Source organism: Narcine bancroftii, chromosome 13, assembly GCF_036971445.1.
Source record: "Narcine bancroftii isolate sNarBan1 chromosome 13, sNarBan1.hap1, whole genome shotgun sequence".
Lineage (NCBI taxonomy): Eukaryota > Metazoa > Chordata > Chondrichthyes > Torpediniformes > Narcinidae > Narcine > Narcine bancroftii.
Genome location: NC_091481.1, coordinates 11,245,070 through 11,263,024, shown reverse-complemented (window position 1 = coordinate 11,263,024; position 17,955 = coordinate 11,245,070). Strand labels below are relative to the sequence as shown.

Below are 17,955 nucleotides of genomic sequence, written 5' to 3'. Positions count from 1 at the left end.
CTCCACGCAAGTGGTGACAGCGAAAAGAATGCGCGAACATTTGAGGGGCATTGCTGTGTGTGCCCAACAAAGTCTCAGAGCTCTTACGCAGGGTCCATCCACCCAGTCTTATCTATTCACATCTATTCATCTATTCATGTATTTATTTATTCGGTTTTTTTTTCCCCCCTTTTTTTGCCAGTTGTTTGAGTTGATGGAATTCTGGATAACGGGGATTTTACTGAACATTGAAATATGTGGTTAAACAGCAACCCCTCAACTTTCTTTGATAATGTTAAAACCTCAGCACTACAATTCCATCAAACTGAAATTCTAACAAATTACTTAGTAAAAACAGTATGATAATAAAGCATTTGTCTTATAAAATAACTGTTGGGCAGAAAAATAATTTAATAAACCATCCATAGTATTTCCATTTAATTTGAAAAGTTGCAAATTTATACTGTACCTGAACTGAGCATTCTTCGAACAAATATTGTTTTGAGCAGGCTATTAGAAGAGCTGCCTTTTATGAATCGTAGCATCCAAAAATATTTCATAACCTAGTGAAGCTAAAAATAATGCCAATAAGAAAATGTGCCAAACAAGTCAAATAAGTGTTAATTATGATTGAAATTACAAATGTTTCAGCTCCACAAGTGTTGACTTTCTGCAAGTGTTGTAATTTTTTTTTTTACAATCTGAAATTAGTACATTGTGGCAAACCGTGCCATTCCATTATCAAACCAGCGTCCATAGTTGTGGGCCTCCACAGGATCAGGAGTACCTAGTGGTGGGGTCACAAAGAACTCTGGGAGGCATGTGACTTCAGGTCGTGTGATTATGATAGTGGACCAACTGTAATTATTTAAACTTCTGTGAAGATTCCATTAAACAGTTCTGTTGGTTCAGCTCACAAACAACTTCTCTTGTGCTTTATTCACTGCACCACTCGCTACACTGGAGACCCCAACGGTCCAAATGACATTTTGGACCTCACTATGGTCACACCAAAAGCCAGTGCACTCAAACTTCCAGTAGTTTGGACCTCGCAGCCACAGGTCTGGTTCAAGCAGGCTGAGGCCCAGTTCCATCTATGCCAGATTACCGCTGATGAAACGAAGTACTACTATATCGTTGCATCACTGGACCAAGACACTGCGGGACATTTTGTCAATTTCTTATCCTAGTCTCCAGCCAATGACAGGCATGTCGCCATCTAAATCCTCCTCATACGTATTTTCAGCCTTTCCCGTGGCATGACTTCTCCATATGAAGGCCTGGGCAACCATATTCCTTCCGAACTAATGAATGAGATACTGGAGCTCATGGACACACACAAGCCCTGTTTGTTTTTCAAGCAACGTTTTCCTCAAGCAAATGCCAGAAGTCATCAGTTTACTGCTTGCAGACGAAGACTTTAACAACCCCTGTTGCTTAGCGGCCTGTGCTGATGTGTTGTGGTATGCTAATCAGCACAGACAAAAAGCAGAGGTGCTATTATCATCAGTGATGGGGAGCTGCAGCCCACCTCTACCGTCCTCCCTGCACGCATCCAAGAAATGCCAAGACTGGCCGTCAGTAGTGGCAGGAGAGCTGGCCAAAAGAACAACCTCCTTCTCCTCTGGGATCGACACTCAGGCTGTCAGTTCTTGGTCGACATTTGAGCGGAGGTTAGTCTGTTTTCCTCCTCTGGCCTAGACACACATTAAGGAAATACAGGTCTTCCTCTCGCATCAGCAGCATCCAGACGTACAGGTCACGGACAATTCTACTCAATTTTGGCTCGTGTTTCAGCTGGTCCTTCACCATTGCTGATGTATCACAGCCACTCCTGGGGGCTGATTTTTTGCGAGCACACACCCTTCTAGTAGACCTCAAAGTCGGCGCTTAGTTAATTTGAAGACTTTCAAGTCCCTAGTCTTGCACCCCACGGCATTGCCCGCACCTCATCTCAACTCTGTGACACTCTCGAACAATGAATACACCAGAATCCTCAGAGAATTCCCCAGCGTTATTACTCCGCAGTTCTCAAAAACCCAACTGAAATGTTGAGTACAGCGCCACATTCCAACTCATGCACGTCCCCTGCAGGCTCAAGCACACAGGCTACCTCTGGATAAATTACGATTGGCTAAAAATTAATTCGAAAATATGGAAGAAATGGGGATTGTTTGCTACTCCGAAAGCCCTTGGACATCACTACTGCATATGGTACCCAAGGCATCTGGAGAGTGGAGACCTTGTGGGGGCTATCTGTGACTGAATGACATCACTGCAGCAGATCCCTACCCAGTTCCCCATATACAGGATTTCTCTGCGATCCTTCACGGCGTTAAGATTTTCTCCAAAATCGACCTGGTGCGAGTTGACCATCAGATCCCAGTTCACCTAAATGTCATTCCTAAGACTGCCTAGAATACCCCTTTTGGGCTATTTGAATTCCTCCGTGTGCTTTTCGGTTTAAAAAAAAACAGCCCAGACATTTCAATGTCTAATGGACACAGTTAGCCGGGATCTGGATTTCGTATTTGTTTATTTAGACGACATCCTATCACCAGCCACTAGCAGCAGCGAACCAAGCCCATCTCCGTCAATTATGTCAGCAGCGAGATGACCACAGGGTAGCGATCAACCTGGCCAAATGCCAGTTTGGCCTCACATCAATCAATTTCCTCAGCCACTGCAGTGACCACGGAGCAGTTCCACTACCTTCCAAGATCAAGGCCATTTGCAAATTTCCAAGACCCTCAACCATTAAAGACCTCCATGAGTTTGTTGGCATGATGAACTTTTACCATCGTTTCGTGGTAATGCAGCTGCAGCCAAAGTTATACACCCACTTTTCAAACACCTTCCCACACTTCCCAAGGAACTGAAATGGAATGACGAGGCCAAGGCTGGATTCAAGACTACCAAAGGAGTGCTAACGAGAGCCACTAAGCTTGTGCATCCGAGGTGTGAAGTGCCAAAAGCTCAGACGGTGGATGCATCAGACACTGCGTAGGTGGGGTCCTGGAGCAGCTCGTCGATGGCATTTGGAAACCCCTAGCTTTCTTTAGTCATCATTTGAGACCACTGGAGCAAAAGTACAATGCTTTTGACAGGGAGCTCCTTGCCCTCTACTTGGCCATATGGCATTTCCACTACTTCCTAGAGGGCAGAGGGTTCATGCTCTACATGGATCACAAGCCATTGAATTTCGCCTTTGCCAAGATGTCAGATCCATGATCAGCACAACAACAACTCTTACATTTCACAGTTTATGACTACGATGAAACACATTGCACCACCATTGCTTCCCTCCTTTCGTCTGTTCCCAGTATAGACAACACAGCTTTGACAGCAGCTCAGCAGGAAGATGAAGAGATGGCTACGTATTGTGCTGCCATATCAGGACTGAAATTGGAGGACATAAATTTTGGTCCAGCAACTGCCTCTCTACTTTGTGACATATCCACCGGTCAACCGAGGCCCATTGTACCTTCTGCGTGGCGACTTCAGGTGTTTGACGCCACACAGTTTGGCTCTCCCTTCTATTAGGACAACAACAAGGCTCGTGACAACTAAATTCATGTTCCATGTCTTGCACATGCAAGGTGGCACTTGGACCAGGACATGCATCCAGTGCCAGACTTCAAAAGTTCAGCGCCACACCAAAGCCCACTACAGGTTTTTGCACCCTCATGTTGCTGATATCATCGGCCCGTTACCCCATTCAAGGGTGCTACTTACCTCTTCACAATAGTAGACAGGTTCATGAGATGGCCAGAGGTTGTCCTGCTCTCCAACACCTCCACCTCAGCTTGTGCAAGAGCCCTCTTTGCCAATTGGATAGTGTGTTTCAGACTAGCTGTGCATATTTACTCTTACAGAGGAGCTCAGTTTATACCTGGGTTATGGTCCACAATCGGACAGTTGTTGGGAACACAATTTTTTCAGTCGATGGCCTATCATCCCCAGTCCAATGGCTTAATGGAAAAGTTTTCACTGTCATATGAAAATGGTTCCCATAGCATGTCTTAAGGGACTGGATTGGATAGATGAACTGTCTTGGGTACTTTTAGGTACTGTTACAAGTCCAAAGGACCCATAAACCTAGCAGCAATAGATATTCTCCAAGACAAATGGTTACTTAAACAAAAGTTGCTTTTAATTATCTTTAAACATGAAAATAGAATCAAACTTTAACATCATTATTGACTTACTTAACCTAACTTCACCCCCTTCTAATTCTAAGTGCACGTGTATGTAATGTGTATATAAGTTCAGAAAAGTTCTTTGGTTCATAGTCCAATCTCACTTCTCATTTCTCCAAGTTTACTGGTTGCAGGCAATTCTTATACAGTGCACAGAATTTAACATTTATAAAGTTCACCAGGCTTTGGTGCTTAAAAGGTAAATGGTTACTGCTCAGTTTTCAGAGAGAGATTCATTGTACGTTGACACCCACAACTGATTCCTTTTATATATATATGAAATTTTTTTTTTAAATTTTTTAAATCAGCCATTTCAGTGTCTTACTGACACATCTTTCCCCCTCAGGGTTCTCCAGATGATAACCTCTTTCTTCAGGTCACCACAGAGTGCTTTTTTGTTTCTCTTATTCCAAGTAAAACATTAGACAGCCAGTCCTCTCCTCTTGCATGACCCACAAGGGCTTTTACCAGGCTGAACAAAGCACTTACAAACTCATCTTCCAAATAGGGCTTTCCATAAGCTTGCCAGCTTGTACTGTTCCAGTCCTAGCTGCTGTTACTGGCTGTAATACTGTAGAAGTGATCTCTGTGTGTCTCTCTCTCCCTCTCTCACACAGAGAGAAAGCCAGTTTTACTCTCTCTGCTTGCAAAGCCACATGATCCTCTTAAAACAGCAAGTTCCCCTTCAGACTGTCTGTGGCTCTGACAAGCTCTTTCATCTGTTGCCTTTTTGTAAACAACAATCCATTAGTCAAGTCTCTTGGACACTCTCCAAAGCTCTTGCAAAGACTGTTGGCCCCGACAGGTCTAGCATGGGGCAGAGCTCCAATATTTTAAATAAGATCTGTTTTAAAGTGTTTGTATGTGACCTACACTAACAAACCTTTCCCAATTTATCTCCCCAAAACATATCTATATACTCTTGTCACAGTACCAACAAAGTCATTCTTTGGTTCACCCTCACACTGTGTGGATGTCTCTTTACTCAGTTGCACTGCCGCAGCAGTCGCTACAATATGATCAGAATGTGGAAAATGAATGTATAGGAACAAAAGTAAGGATATTAATGGAAGCACCACTGTATAGAATATTAAATTCGTGGGATGACAAAGGTACAAGATATATTAACTGCCACACAGAAGGAACTCTTATGTCCTTTGAATAATTAAAACATAAATACAGAGTGGCCAATGGAGCTTCTGTTTTCTCCAGCTTTGATTGTTCTTTAGAGAATTATGAGGACCAATGCTGACCCCACCTGAAATTAGTGAAACTGAACAGATGGTCTGGCACTCTCCAGCCAGACGGCATTAACATCAACTTTTCCAGTCTCTTCTAACCTCCTCTCCTCTTCTTCCCCCCTTCCCTTTTCCAGATCTCCTCCCCTTTCCCTCTCTATTCACCTAGCCATCCCTCCTCCCCTTGTTCATTGCTGTCACCTTCCTCCCTTCTCTATCACTGCCTGCCTTTGTGACCACACCTCCTACCCACTCTTTTGTTTAGATGCCTGCGGACATTTTTCTATACTTTGATGACAGGCTCAAGCCCAAAATGTCAGTTAAAATGTCTCCACCTATCATACTCTGAAAATGTTGTGTCTAAAAAGATTGCAGCCATTCAGCGCAGAAACGAAGTAACACCCAAGTGGTGAATTTGTCAGCTTCCAAGAGCGTGGAGCAAAAGGCAGTCATCAAATAGTATAGGTGATACAAACTATTGTTATCCTCGTATGAGCTTAAGCATCCAGGGTTAAAGAGTAATCACTTGAAACAATTATTTACCTGAAAAGTGCTGGAGAAACTCAGCAGTCTGAAAAATTAATTGGAAGCAATGATACATCATCAACACTTCAGGTCGGGACCCTTTGTCCAAGTACAAGCAAAAAAAAGGACAGGAGCCTGAAAAAAAAAGGTGGGGGGGGCGGGGAATGAAAGAGGGAAATGGGAAGGAATACAGGCAAGATATCACAGATGGATATGGGTTGGAGGGCAGAAGAGAAAAAACACTTAGAAGTGACAAGGAGAGGAGATAGCTCCCTGAATGGAGGGAAGTGGATGGGGGACTGGAAGGGAGAGAGCACCCTCAAGAGGGAGAGGGGGGATGGGAGGGACCTAATGGAAACCAGAGAAGTCAATGTTAATGCCATCTGGTTGCAGAGTGCCCAGATGAAATATTAGGTGTGGTTTTTCCAATTTGCAAATTGCAAATTCATGGGGCCATGAGCAGGCATGTTCATGTGGGGATGAAGCACAGTACTGAAATAGTTAGCCACAGGGAGGTTCCCACTATTGCAGCAGACAGCAAAGGTGTTCAACAAAACAATCTCCCAATCTGCATCCAGTCTCTCTGATGTGGAGGAGGCCACAATGTGATCACCAAATGCAGTTGATAAGTCCTACAGATTCTTTTTCTTTTATAAATAGAAAAATCCTATGTACAAAATGTTCTAAATGATCACATAAAACAGATCACATCTTGTACATATCATCAATACATTGTAAATCAAAAGCATAATAGAAGATATAATAAAAGATATGATTACTGGTTGGTGTGTGTGTGTAAAAGAATATATATATGTAAGTGTTGGTTCATTTGGAGGGACTGTTTGAGGCCCTGAATGGTGGCGAAGGAGGAGATGTGGACACAAGTCTAGAATTTGCTGCAGTCACAGGGGTAGGTACCAAGGGTACAATTAGTGGGAAGGGATGAGGGAGTTGCTCAGTCCACATGGAAGGCAGAGAGGGGTCTCCAGTGGAATACATTGTCGGTGGCCGATATGGTGGAGGCTGGTGTGATGGTAGGTGAGGATGTGGGTAATCCTGTCCTCGCTGTATCTAAAGGTTATGGGAAACCAGGGAAAATAGAGGAAATGCAGGTAAGGGCTGAGTTAATGGCAGTCGTGGGGAAGCCACGTTTTTTGAAGGAGTTGGACATCTCAGATGACATGGAAGACCTCATCCTGGGACCAGATGTGACAGAGAAACTGAGACAAAAGAACAGAATTCTTATAGGAAACATGGTGTGAAGAGGTGTAGTTGAGGTAACTGTGGTGTAGGCAGCTATTGTTAAGGCTGTTCTACTGCTGCAATCACTGCAGCCTCTGTATTTACAGTGGTGTTCGACAGGGTACCTACCTGGTTGGTCAGTAGCCAGAAGGCTGCGGACGCAAGGTGCAAGATCTCTCCCCCCACCACCTCCCCAGTCATGTAAATCTTGCTCAGTAAAGCATTTTGTTGGGGTTCACTGCATCTACCGACTCTACTCATTATTTTTAAGCATGGTGGGTTTGGAGAAAAAGACTGCAGAGAGTGAGTCTCCCAAGGAGAGAGAATTGGCGGAGAGGGATCAGAATTTTAGGTCAGGGTGAGCAGCAAAACCTGAGAACATTCACTCGCTCGCTCATCATGGGTGCACGAGTGTGAGGGGAAGAGTTGGAGGGGAGGGGAGGGCCAGTCGGAGTGTGGGTTGCTCCTGGTTTAACTTTACCTCAACGCCAAATCCCTAACCGATGCGCAGACCAGGCTCGCCTCAGCTCGTTGGAAGTGCGAGGTTTCATCGGATTTTATCCACTGCCACACTGACCCACGGCCAGACTCCGCCCTTTGACCCGCGGCGCCAGTCACATGACCCAGATCCTCCGCTGAGGGACGTCGTCGCTGGAGAAACGCGCAGGTCCTGGTCCCACCTTCTTGTGGCCGTGGTCCCCCCCCCCCCCCCCAGGTCTTCGTGCAGGAGGTTGGACTTTCCTGTCAGAGGTGATTTCCCCCAAAGCTTTTCTACCATCTGGAACGCATCTTGGGAGTGTGTGAAGGAATACTTTCCACTTGCTGAGATGAGCTTCGCTCCAAAAATATAGTTAAATAAATAGCAGAATCTCAGAGGTTTTGTATGAGCAGTTCATCAGTCATTCAGGATTCTCATTGGCCTGGTGCTGCTATCACTTTCCAGACAGGAGTAGCTGGAAGTTGCTGTGTGCAGGGTGGTAGGGGGTCCTCAAAAATTTTGCGAGCCATTTTCAGACAAAGATCCTGGTAAATTATGTGGATGGGGAGAGGGGGGGGGGGGGGGGGGGATTCCAGTGATCCTCTCTTATGGTCCTGTGAATTGACCTCTGATCCAATGCTCTCTGGCAACCGTACCCCATGGTGATGCAGCCAGCCAGTAGAAAGTTGATAGGATGGTGGCCAGTAGCCTTGACTGCTTCACTCTTCCCAGGAAGTGCAATTCCTTATGCACCTCCCTGACAATTGAGGAGATGTGTGCCCAGGATAGGTCACTACTTAAGTGGTCTCCGAGGAACTACTCTCTTCACAATCTTGACCAGAAAGACTGCAGCAGCTCCAGGCAGTAACTAAGCACCAAGGAGAATTAGTCACAGACACAAAGTATTTGTTTAATTCCTTTTCATTTTCTTTATTCCCCATTATAATTTCCTTAGCTCCATGTGTAGGTTGCAGATATTTTTTTTATTTCAATCATGGGATCTACCCCAGAATCATTCACCTATGGATGACTCAGCAATACTTGTCAGTTAATTCACCTCCTTCCTCTGCTAGTTGCAGTACTTTTCCAAACTTGTGCCTTCAATGTTATGATGAGTGTTTACAATTTAACAGAATATTTTTAAAGACTAACAAAAGTTAATTTGTGACAGTTGATCATTTGAAATTAACTAATTTTCAGAAATTCTAGTAAAATCAATAATGTCTATCCATATTGCCCAAGGGTAACATCTTCTCTTCCAGACCCTGGAATGCTTGGTTGTTGCAACCTTTTAGCTGAAATCCACATTTTTTTCTTTCATCTATCTTCAAATATTTTTGAGTTAAAATAGAAAGTATTGATGAGGTGATGTAAGATAATTGCTGTGTTCTGTTGAAACATTTAATTGAAATATTAAACTAACGTACCCTTAGTTTAGTGATGTTAAATTAAATATCTCACACTACCAAAATTGAATGCCAGTAAAAATATAATGTGACAAGATACAAAAAGTTTTCTGTTTGGAATTCAATGAAAATATGTATGTATGCAAGGGAAACGTTTTGTTTGCAACAGAACATAATAGAAATATTCAGCAGGTCAAGCTGCATCATGAGAAGAGAAATGGAGTTAAAATTTCAAATTGAAGATTGTTCATCAGACCTTTGCTTAATTTGACCTGATCATCTAGTAGCGAAGACTGCTCACCTGTTTACCATTTTTCCTTATTTAATGGGGGAAAATCTGATGAATTACCATATTTGACAGGATATAAGACCCACGAGCTATAACACCCCCCCTCCCCCCATTTCAGCAGGGGAAGAACTTTTTTTAGTGTATTTATGGTATGTTGGCGAATGGGTTATTTCTGTACCTTCTGCACTGCTGGCAGAGTCCACAGTGGTTGGCCTTCTCACCAGGGGAAGAGAGTAGCAGCAGTGGCTCTGGAAAGCATGGTCTTGTGCTACCGGTGGTGGCCACCATGGTCAGTCTTTTGACATAGGGAAGTGAGCAGCAGCAGTGGCTCCAGAAAGCACGGGCCATCCAAAGGAAGGTGCCCGCAAAGCTGCAGGCCTGCTTCTTGGACAACCACAGCACCTACATGGGCTTCTTGAAGCTGGTCAAGTAGCCAGCGCCCTGCTCAATTTCAACCTCGGGGGATATTTTTGAGCTGATTTTTTGGGGGAAAAAAGTGGGTCTTATGTGCCATCAAATATCATACTTCTAGTCAAACATTTAACTCATTACAATGCAGCATACTTAAGTGCCAAACCAAAAAATTCTTCTCTGCCATTCTCTGTAGGTTGGAGAGTTATGACTGACTTTAGTTTACAGACAGAAGAAAAGGGGAACCTGGCCGAGAGTGCATGAGGCTATTCAGGTAAATGTAAGTTTTAGTTGCAGATGAGTTGAGGCAGGAGCAGAGTCAGAGATGTTATGAGGAAAGTCTAGAAGTTCATGGTTATGGAACCACTTCTGCCCTAAAGCTCATTTTGGCATCCAGGTAAGAGGTTAAAAAAGTTGAAGGGAAGAAAGCTTATATCCAATTTATGGATATGTTAATCTTGATAAGCGAGCTAGTTGTGCATTGAAAGATGTTGGCTATATCATCCCAAATAATTCCAACAGGCAATAGCTAATTGATATTTCCCAGGATGCAGCTCTCTGCACCAACAGGGATGTCTCGAAAACAGCCGTTCTCAACTTTTTTTTCAACTATGGTCTTCCAAGTACTCTGCTCAGTCTATGAGCCACTTTCCCTATGTGATGTATTCTGATAAGAAATTGAACTGGTAATTGAGCTGAGGTATTTCTTGTCAACACATTCATCAAGGCATTTTTGTTATTGCCATCTCATCACACCTTTCCCTCCCCTGCAAATTGGGAACGGATATACCTTCACCACATTCAGATTATGGAACATGTAGCAGATGACAATGAAGCCAATAATACCAGACTTTGCCACCACATGGCTTTTGATTTTAAATATTTTTAAAAATCTCAGCGTCTGAACATCTTTATCAAATGGAACACCATTTCCACTTGATATTCAAGGGTGTAACTAAAATCCATTCTGTGCCTGGCAAACGGTTTAAAGATGAATTGTGATCAGGAAGTAGTATCAGTTATTCATGTTTTTTGCATTAAAAGTGACATTCAGGTCAGTATAGATCTGATGAGTGAAGATCACTGTCTCACTGAATCATTTCAGAAGTGATTTATTTCTCAGGATTTGGCACTGAGTTATAGCAGCATGTAGAAATTGGTGACAAGAAGGTATTTCTTTCCAGCCTCATCATCTCTCCATCAACCTGACTGTAGAGAATTGTAAAAGTCAGGCCACACTGCAAGAAAACACACAGCAGAAAACAGCAAAACCACTTACATTTATAGCAGTATGTTTATTCAGTTTCAGTTACACCTATTAAAAAAATGTAAAAGTGTATAAACCAAATCAGGTAATATTCAAAAAATTTCTAACTTGGAAATATCTAAAAAAATGTGACTTGGGTGTATTATATTTTGAAAATATATCAAAAAACAGGACACTTTGTTTTGAGGTTAAAAACACAATGCTGGAAAAACTCAGCGAAGATGCAGATACTGCGACGGGCCCAGAGGACTCCAAAACCCAGCAGCAATAGAAATTCACCAAAACAAATGGTTACTTAAACAAAAGTCACTTTTAATTTTAATTAAACATAAAAGAAGGGTCAAACTTTAATTTATTACTATTAACAACCCCTCCTAATTCTAAGCGCATGTGTATGTAATGTGTATGCAAGTTCAGAAAACTTCTTTGATTCACGGTCCAATCTTACCTCCAAGTTTACTGGTATCAGGCAATTCTTATACTATGCACAGAATTTAACATTTATGAATCTTCACCAGGCTTTGGTGCTTGAAAGGTAAATTGTTACCGGTTAGGAAGGTTCATGTTGGTTTTCAGAGGGAAATTTGTTGCTCGCTGGACACACACAAGCTTTAAATTAGCATGGAAAAACCAATTAACTAATAAATCACAAAACCTCCAAAAGTTTACAATCCCAAAACTCTAATTTTCAATCCAAAATGCGATAGGCCCAGAGGGCCCCAAAACCCAGCAGCAATAGAAATTCTCCAAGACAAATGGTTACTTAAAAGTTATTTTTAATTTTCTTTAAACAAAAACAGGATCAAACCTTAACTTATTACTATTAACAACCCTTCCTACATTTTTCAGTTTCAGGACTCATTTTCATTCTCAGCACACTGCTGCCTGAGTGCAATGGCAAATATCCATCTCATTCATTTCTTTTTGGAGAAGTATGCTCCCTCCAAACAGTTAACAATTAAATATGGGGGCATCTGCACTTTGTCCTTCATATCCTTTTCCAAAAAACTGAGGTGATCGTTACTTACACAAACCAATTACTAAACTGCCAAACCTTACTGAGTTGTCTGTTCACCCTTGGACCATAAAGTTCTTGGGTTTCAGAATCTTGACATTCTCACCTAATACTGCCAATTACACCAAAAATGTAACAGTATAAACAGGATTTGAGGATTTGGATCAATAATGAAAAAAAATCTTTACAAAACAAAATAACAAACAATGACATTATTAAAACTACAATAAAATGAGAACTGCAAGTGCCACACTTGCACCCACACCTCCTCCCTTTCAAGTGAAGCAGCTCTTCACATGTGTTCACGAGAGTTAGCTACTGCATTTGGTGCTCCTTTTGTGGCCTTCTCTACATCGGAGAGACTGGGCACAGACTGAGAGATCACTTCTTTTTTTTTAAATTTTTTATTTTTCACACCATAAATCACAATAGCCATGATATACACTTTTTCTTTTCCACACATTTACAGTGACTTTTTCTCCCTCCCCCCTCCCTCCTCCCAAGCCACCCCCCCACCCCCCCCCCCTCTCATCCATTTTAGGTATACAATCTAGGTTGCATTAATTCAGTTAGACAATGTTGTCATTCAACAAAAATACACCAGAAATTCTACTGAGTCCATTCTTTTCTTTTCTTCTCCTTCCATCAATTTAGGTAATGTTTGTTCCCGGTAGGTTTTCGCTATTGTATTTAATGTAAGGCTCCCATACTTGTTCGAATATTTCAATATTATTTCTTAAACTATATGTTATTTTTTCTAATGGAATACATTTATTCATTTCTATATACCATTGTTGTATTTTCAAATTATCTTCCAATTTCCAGGTTGACATAATACATTTTTTTGCTACGGCTAGGGCTATCTTGACAAATCTTTTTTGTGCATCTTCCAAGTCAATTCCAAATTCTTTATTTTTTATGTTACTTAGGAGAAAGATCTCTGGATTCTTTGGTATATTGTTTTCTGTTATTTTATTTAATATCTGATTGAGATCATCCCAAAATTTTTCTACTCTCTCACATGTCCAGATTGCATGAATTGTTGTTCCCCTTTCTTTTTTACATCGAAAACATCTATCAGATACTGTTGGGTCCCATTTATTTAACTTTTGCAGTGTAATGTATAGTCTGTGTAACCAATTATATTGTATCATACGCAGCCTCGTATTTATTGTATTTCTCATCGTTCCAGAGCATAACTTCTCCCATGTTTCCTTTTTTATCTTTATATTTAAATCTTGTTCCCATTTTTGTTTAGTTTTACCATTTGTTTCCTCATTTTCCTTTTCTTGCAGTTTAATATACATATTTTTTATAAATCTTTTGATTAACATTGTATCTGTAATCACATATTCAAGGTTACTTCCCTCTGGTAAACTCAAGTTGCTTCCTAATTTATCTTTCAAGTAGGATCTCAGTTGGTAATATGCCAGCGCTGTATCTCCAGTTATATTGTACTTATCTCTCATTTGTTCAAAGGATAAGAATCTACTTCCTGAAAAACAATTTTCTATTCTTTTAATCCCTTTTTTTTCCCATTTTCTAAAGGCAAGGTTGTCTATTGTAAAAGGGAGTAGCTTATTTTGCGTCAATATTAGTTTTGGTATTTGGTAATTTATTTTATTTCTTTCTACATGAATCTTCTTCCATATATTGAGGAGATGGTGTAATACTGGAGAAGTTCTATGTTGTACCAATTTTTTGTCCCATTTATATAATATGTGTTCAGGTATCTTTTCCCCTATTTTATCTAATTCTAGTCTCGTCCAGTCTGGTTTTTCCCTTGTTTGATAAAAATCTGATAGGTACCTTAATTGTGCGGCTCTATAATAATTTTTGAAGTTTGGCAATTGTAAGCCTCCTTGTTTATACCATTCTGTTAATTTATCTAGTGCTATCCTCGGTTTCCCCCCTCTCCATAAAAATCTCCTTATTATTTTCTTTAACTCTTTGAAGAATTTTTCTGTCAGTTGTATTGGCAATGCCTGAAATAAGTATAGTATCCTTGGAAAAATGTTCATTTTAATACAGTTTATCCTTCCTATCAGTGTTAGTGGTAGCTCTTTCCAATGCTCTAAATCGTCCTGTAATTTTTTCATTAGTGGATTGTAATTGAGTTTATATAATTGGCCTAGATTTTTGTTTATTTGCACACCTAGGTATCTTATTGCCTGCGTTTGCCATCTGAATGGGGATTCCTCCTTAAATTTTGAGAAATCCGCGTTATTCATAGGCATTGCTTCACTTTTATTTACGTTTATCTTGTATCCCGACACTTCTCCATATTCCTTCAATTTCTTATATAGTTCTTTTATTGATAGTTCTGGTTCTGTTAAGTACACTATCACATCATCCGCAAACAGACTGATTTTATATTCCCTGTCTTTTATTTTTATTCCTTTTATATTATTATCTCTTCTTATCGATTCTGCTAGTGGTTCTATAGCTAGCGCAAACAATAATGGTGATAGTGGGCATCCCTGCCGCATTGACCTGCTTAAGTTAAATTGCTTTGATACATGTCCATTTACTGTCACTTTCGCTAATGGTCCCTTATATAATGCTTTAATCCAATTAATATACTTCTCCGGTAAACTGAATTTTTGCAATACTTTGAACAAGTAATTCCATTCTACTCTGTCGAAGGCCTTCTCTGCGTCTAATGCAACTGCTACTGCCGGTGCTTTATTTCCTTCTACTGCATGAATTAAGTTAATAAATTTACAAATATTGTCTGTTGTGCGTCTTTTTTTGATAAATCCAGTTTGGTCTAAATTTACCATTTTCGGTACCTGTTCTGCTAATCTGTTTGCTAATAGTTTAGCTATTATCTTATAATCTGTGTTTAGCAGAGATATTGGTCTATATGACGCTGGTGAGAGTGGATCTTTCCCTTGTTTTAGTATCACTGTAATTATTGCTGTTTTACATGAATCTGGTAAGTTTTGTGTCTCATCAATCTGGTTGATTACATCCAGGAGGGGCGGTATTATTAGGTCTTTAAATGTTTTGTAGAATTCTATTGGGAGTCCATCCTCTCCTGGTGTCTTATTATTTGGTAAATTTTTTATTATCTCTTGTATTTCTACTGTTCCAAATGGTTCTGTTAATTTATTTTGTTCCTCTATTTGTAGTTTTGGTAGTTCAATTTTAGTCAAAAATTCATCTATTTTCCCTTCTTTCCCTTCGTTTTCGGTTCGGTATAATTGTTCATAGAATTCTCTGAAGTTTTCCTTAATTTCTTTTGGATTATATGTAATTTGTTTGTCTTTTTTCCTTGTTGCCAATACCATTTTCTTAGTTTGCTCTGTCTTAAGCTGCCATGCTAGGATTTTGTGTGTTTTTTCCCCTAGTTCATAATATTTCTGTTTTGTCTTCATTATATTCTTCTCCACCTTATATGTTTGTAATGTTTCATATTTTATTTTTTTATCCGCCAATTCTCTTCTTTTGGTTGTATCTTCCTTTATTGCTAATTTTTTTTCTATGTTTATTATTTCCCTTTCCAACTGCTCTGTTTCCTGATTATAGTCCTTCTTCATCTTGGTTGCATAACTTATTATTTGCCCTCTAATGAATGCTTTCATTGCGTCCCATAGTATAAACTTATCTTCCACTGATTCCGTATTTACTTCAAAGTACATTTTTAATTGTTTTTCAATAAATTCTCTAAAATCCTGTCTTTTAAGTAGCATGGGGTTTAATCTCCATCTGTACATTCTTGGAGGGATGTCCTCTAGCTCTATTGCCAATAACAGGGGTGAGTGGTCCGATAATAGTCTAGCTTTATATTCCATTTTCCTAACTCTCCCTTGAATGTGGGCTGATAACAGGAATAGGTCTATCCTTGAGTATGTTTTATGTCTAGTCGAGTAGTATGAGTATTCCTTTTCTTTTGGGTTTTGTTTCCTCCATATGTCCACAAGTTTCATTTCTTGCATTGATTTAATTATAAATTTGGTTACTTTGTTCTTCCTGTTAATTTTTTTCCCCGTTTTATCCATATTTGGATCCAAATTCAGATTGAAATCCCCTCCTATTAGTATGTTCCCTTGCGTATTAGCTACCTTCAAAAAGATATCTTGCATAAACTTTTGATCTTCTTCGTTAGGTGAATATATATTAAGTAGATTCCAAAGCTCTGAATATATCTGACATTTTATCATAACATATCTCCCTGCTGGATCTATTATTTCCTCTTCTATTTTAAATGGCACATTTTTGCTAATTAATATAGCCACTCCTCTTGCTTTTGAATTATACGATGCTGCTGTTACATGTCCTACCCAATCTCTCTTTAATTTCTTGTGCTCCAATTCAGTTAAGTGTGTTTCTTGGACAAATGCTATATCTATTTTTTCCTTTTTCAGTAAATTTAGTAGTTTCTTCCTTTTAATTTGGTTATGTATTCCATTAATATTTAGAGTCATATAGTTCAGCGTAGCCATTTTATATTTTGTTTATCTTCTCTTTCCATTTTTCCATCATTACCTTTCCTCCTTTTCCATTTCTGTTTTCTTATTTTCAACTCTTTACCAGACAACATTCCTACAACATCCAACATTTTCCTTATTCTCCTATTTCTATCTTCTTTATCCCCAATCTCCCCTTCCCCTCCTGAGTTGCCCTTTATCCCTTGTCGGACAACCACATCTCCCCTCTCCATTTGGATTTGCGAATCCACTCGCAAGCGTCAACTGATTTTGCAGTGACCGCTCTTTTCCCCCACCCAGCCCCCCCCAGAAAAGATTTCGCTTTTTATATGTCACAAAGGTCACTCTTTTAATTCCCTCCTTATTCTCTCTATTCCATTACCTTCCCTTATTGATTCTTGTCTATACTCTCTATGTTTTCCTCTAATTACAGATACTTTCACATATGCCCATTGTCTCTATTCACTCTTATACCTATTTACCCGCATACATATCAATCGTGGTCATTTTTACCCTCCTTACCCGTCTTCATCCCTCAGTCTATTTTTGTCTTTACCCACATACATATCAATCGTGATAATTTTTGCTCTCATTACCCGTCTTCCTCCCTCAGTCTATTTTTGTAATTGTTCTGCAAATTTTCGTGCTTCTTCTGGATCCGAGAATAGTCTGTTTTGTTGTCCTGGAATAAATATTTTCAATACCGCAGGATGCTTCAGTGTAAATTTATATCCTTTCTTCCATAAAATCGCTTTTGCTGCATTGAACTCTTTTCTCTTCTTTAGGAGTTCAAAGCTTATATCTGGATAAATGAAGATTTTTTGCCCTTTATACTCCAGTGGTTTGTTGCCCTCTCTTACTTTTTCCATTGTCTTCTCCAGTACCTTTTCTCTTGTAGTATATCTTAGGAATTTTACTACAATAGATCTTGGTTTTTGTTGTGGTTGTGGTTTAGGGGCCAATGCTCTATGTGCCCTTTCTATTTCCATTTCTTGCTGTAGTTCTGGACATCCTAGGGCCTTAGGGATCCATTCTTTTATAAACTCCCTCATATTCTTGCCTTCTTCATCTTCCTTAAGGCCCACTATCTTTATGTTATTTCTTCTGTTATAATTTTCCATTATATCTATTTTTTGGGCTAGTAATTCTTGTGTCTCTTTAGTTTTTTTATTAGATTCCTCCAATTTCTTTTTTAAGTCTTCTACCTCCATTTCTGCTGCTACTGCCCGTTCTTCCATCTTGTCCATTTTTTTCCCCATTTCTGTTAAGGTCATATCCATTTTATTTATTTTCTTTTCTGTGTTGTTTATTCTTCTTCTTAAATCATTGAATTCCTGTGTTTGCCATTCTTTAAATGACTCCATGTATCCTCTAACAAGAGCAAGTATATCCTTTACCTTGCCTTTCCCTTTATCTATTTCACTGTATTCTTCCTCTTCTTCTTCCTCTGGGTTGACCATCTGTTGTTTCTTT

The 17,955-nt window shown here is 39.9% G+C and overlaps 2 protein-coding genes across 8 annotated transcripts in view; one reads left to right on the top strand and one right to left on the bottom strand.

Moving 5' to 3' along the window:
• The window catches only part of LOC138748657 (peroxisomal succinyl-coenzyme A thioesterase-like), a 34,439-nt gene extending 26,650 nt beyond the window's left edge, over positions 1-7,789 (bottom strand). For 2 of the 5 annotated variants that reach the window (XM_069909206.1, XM_069909210.1), the window contains exons 1-2: positions 7,665-7,789; positions 449-551 (exon numbers count right to left, since the gene is read on the bottom strand). In XM_069909206.1, coding sequence (XP_069765307.1) covers positions 449-539 — 91 coding nt within the window. In that variant the 5' untranslated portion in view covers positions 540-551; positions 7,665-7,789. Of the gene's footprint in view, positions 1-448; positions 552-693; positions 966-5,959; positions 6,077-7,664 lie in introns of those variants that run through there. The other 3 variants (XM_069909207.1, XM_069909208.1, XM_069909209.1) reach the window with 3 other exon arrangements.
• An 88-nt stretch (positions 7,790-7,877) lies between these two features.
• The window catches only part of LOC138748818 (tyrosine-protein phosphatase non-receptor type substrate 1-like), a 31,384-nt gene continuing 21,306 nt past the window's right edge, over positions 7,878-17,955 (top strand). For all 3 annotated transcript variants that reach the window (XM_069909612.1, XM_069909611.1, XM_069909613.1), the window contains exons 1-2: positions 7,878-7,933; positions 9,964-10,041. The gene's annotated coding sequence lies outside the window, so the exon portion shown is untranslated. The remainder of the gene's footprint in view (positions 7,934-9,963; positions 10,042-17,955) is intronic.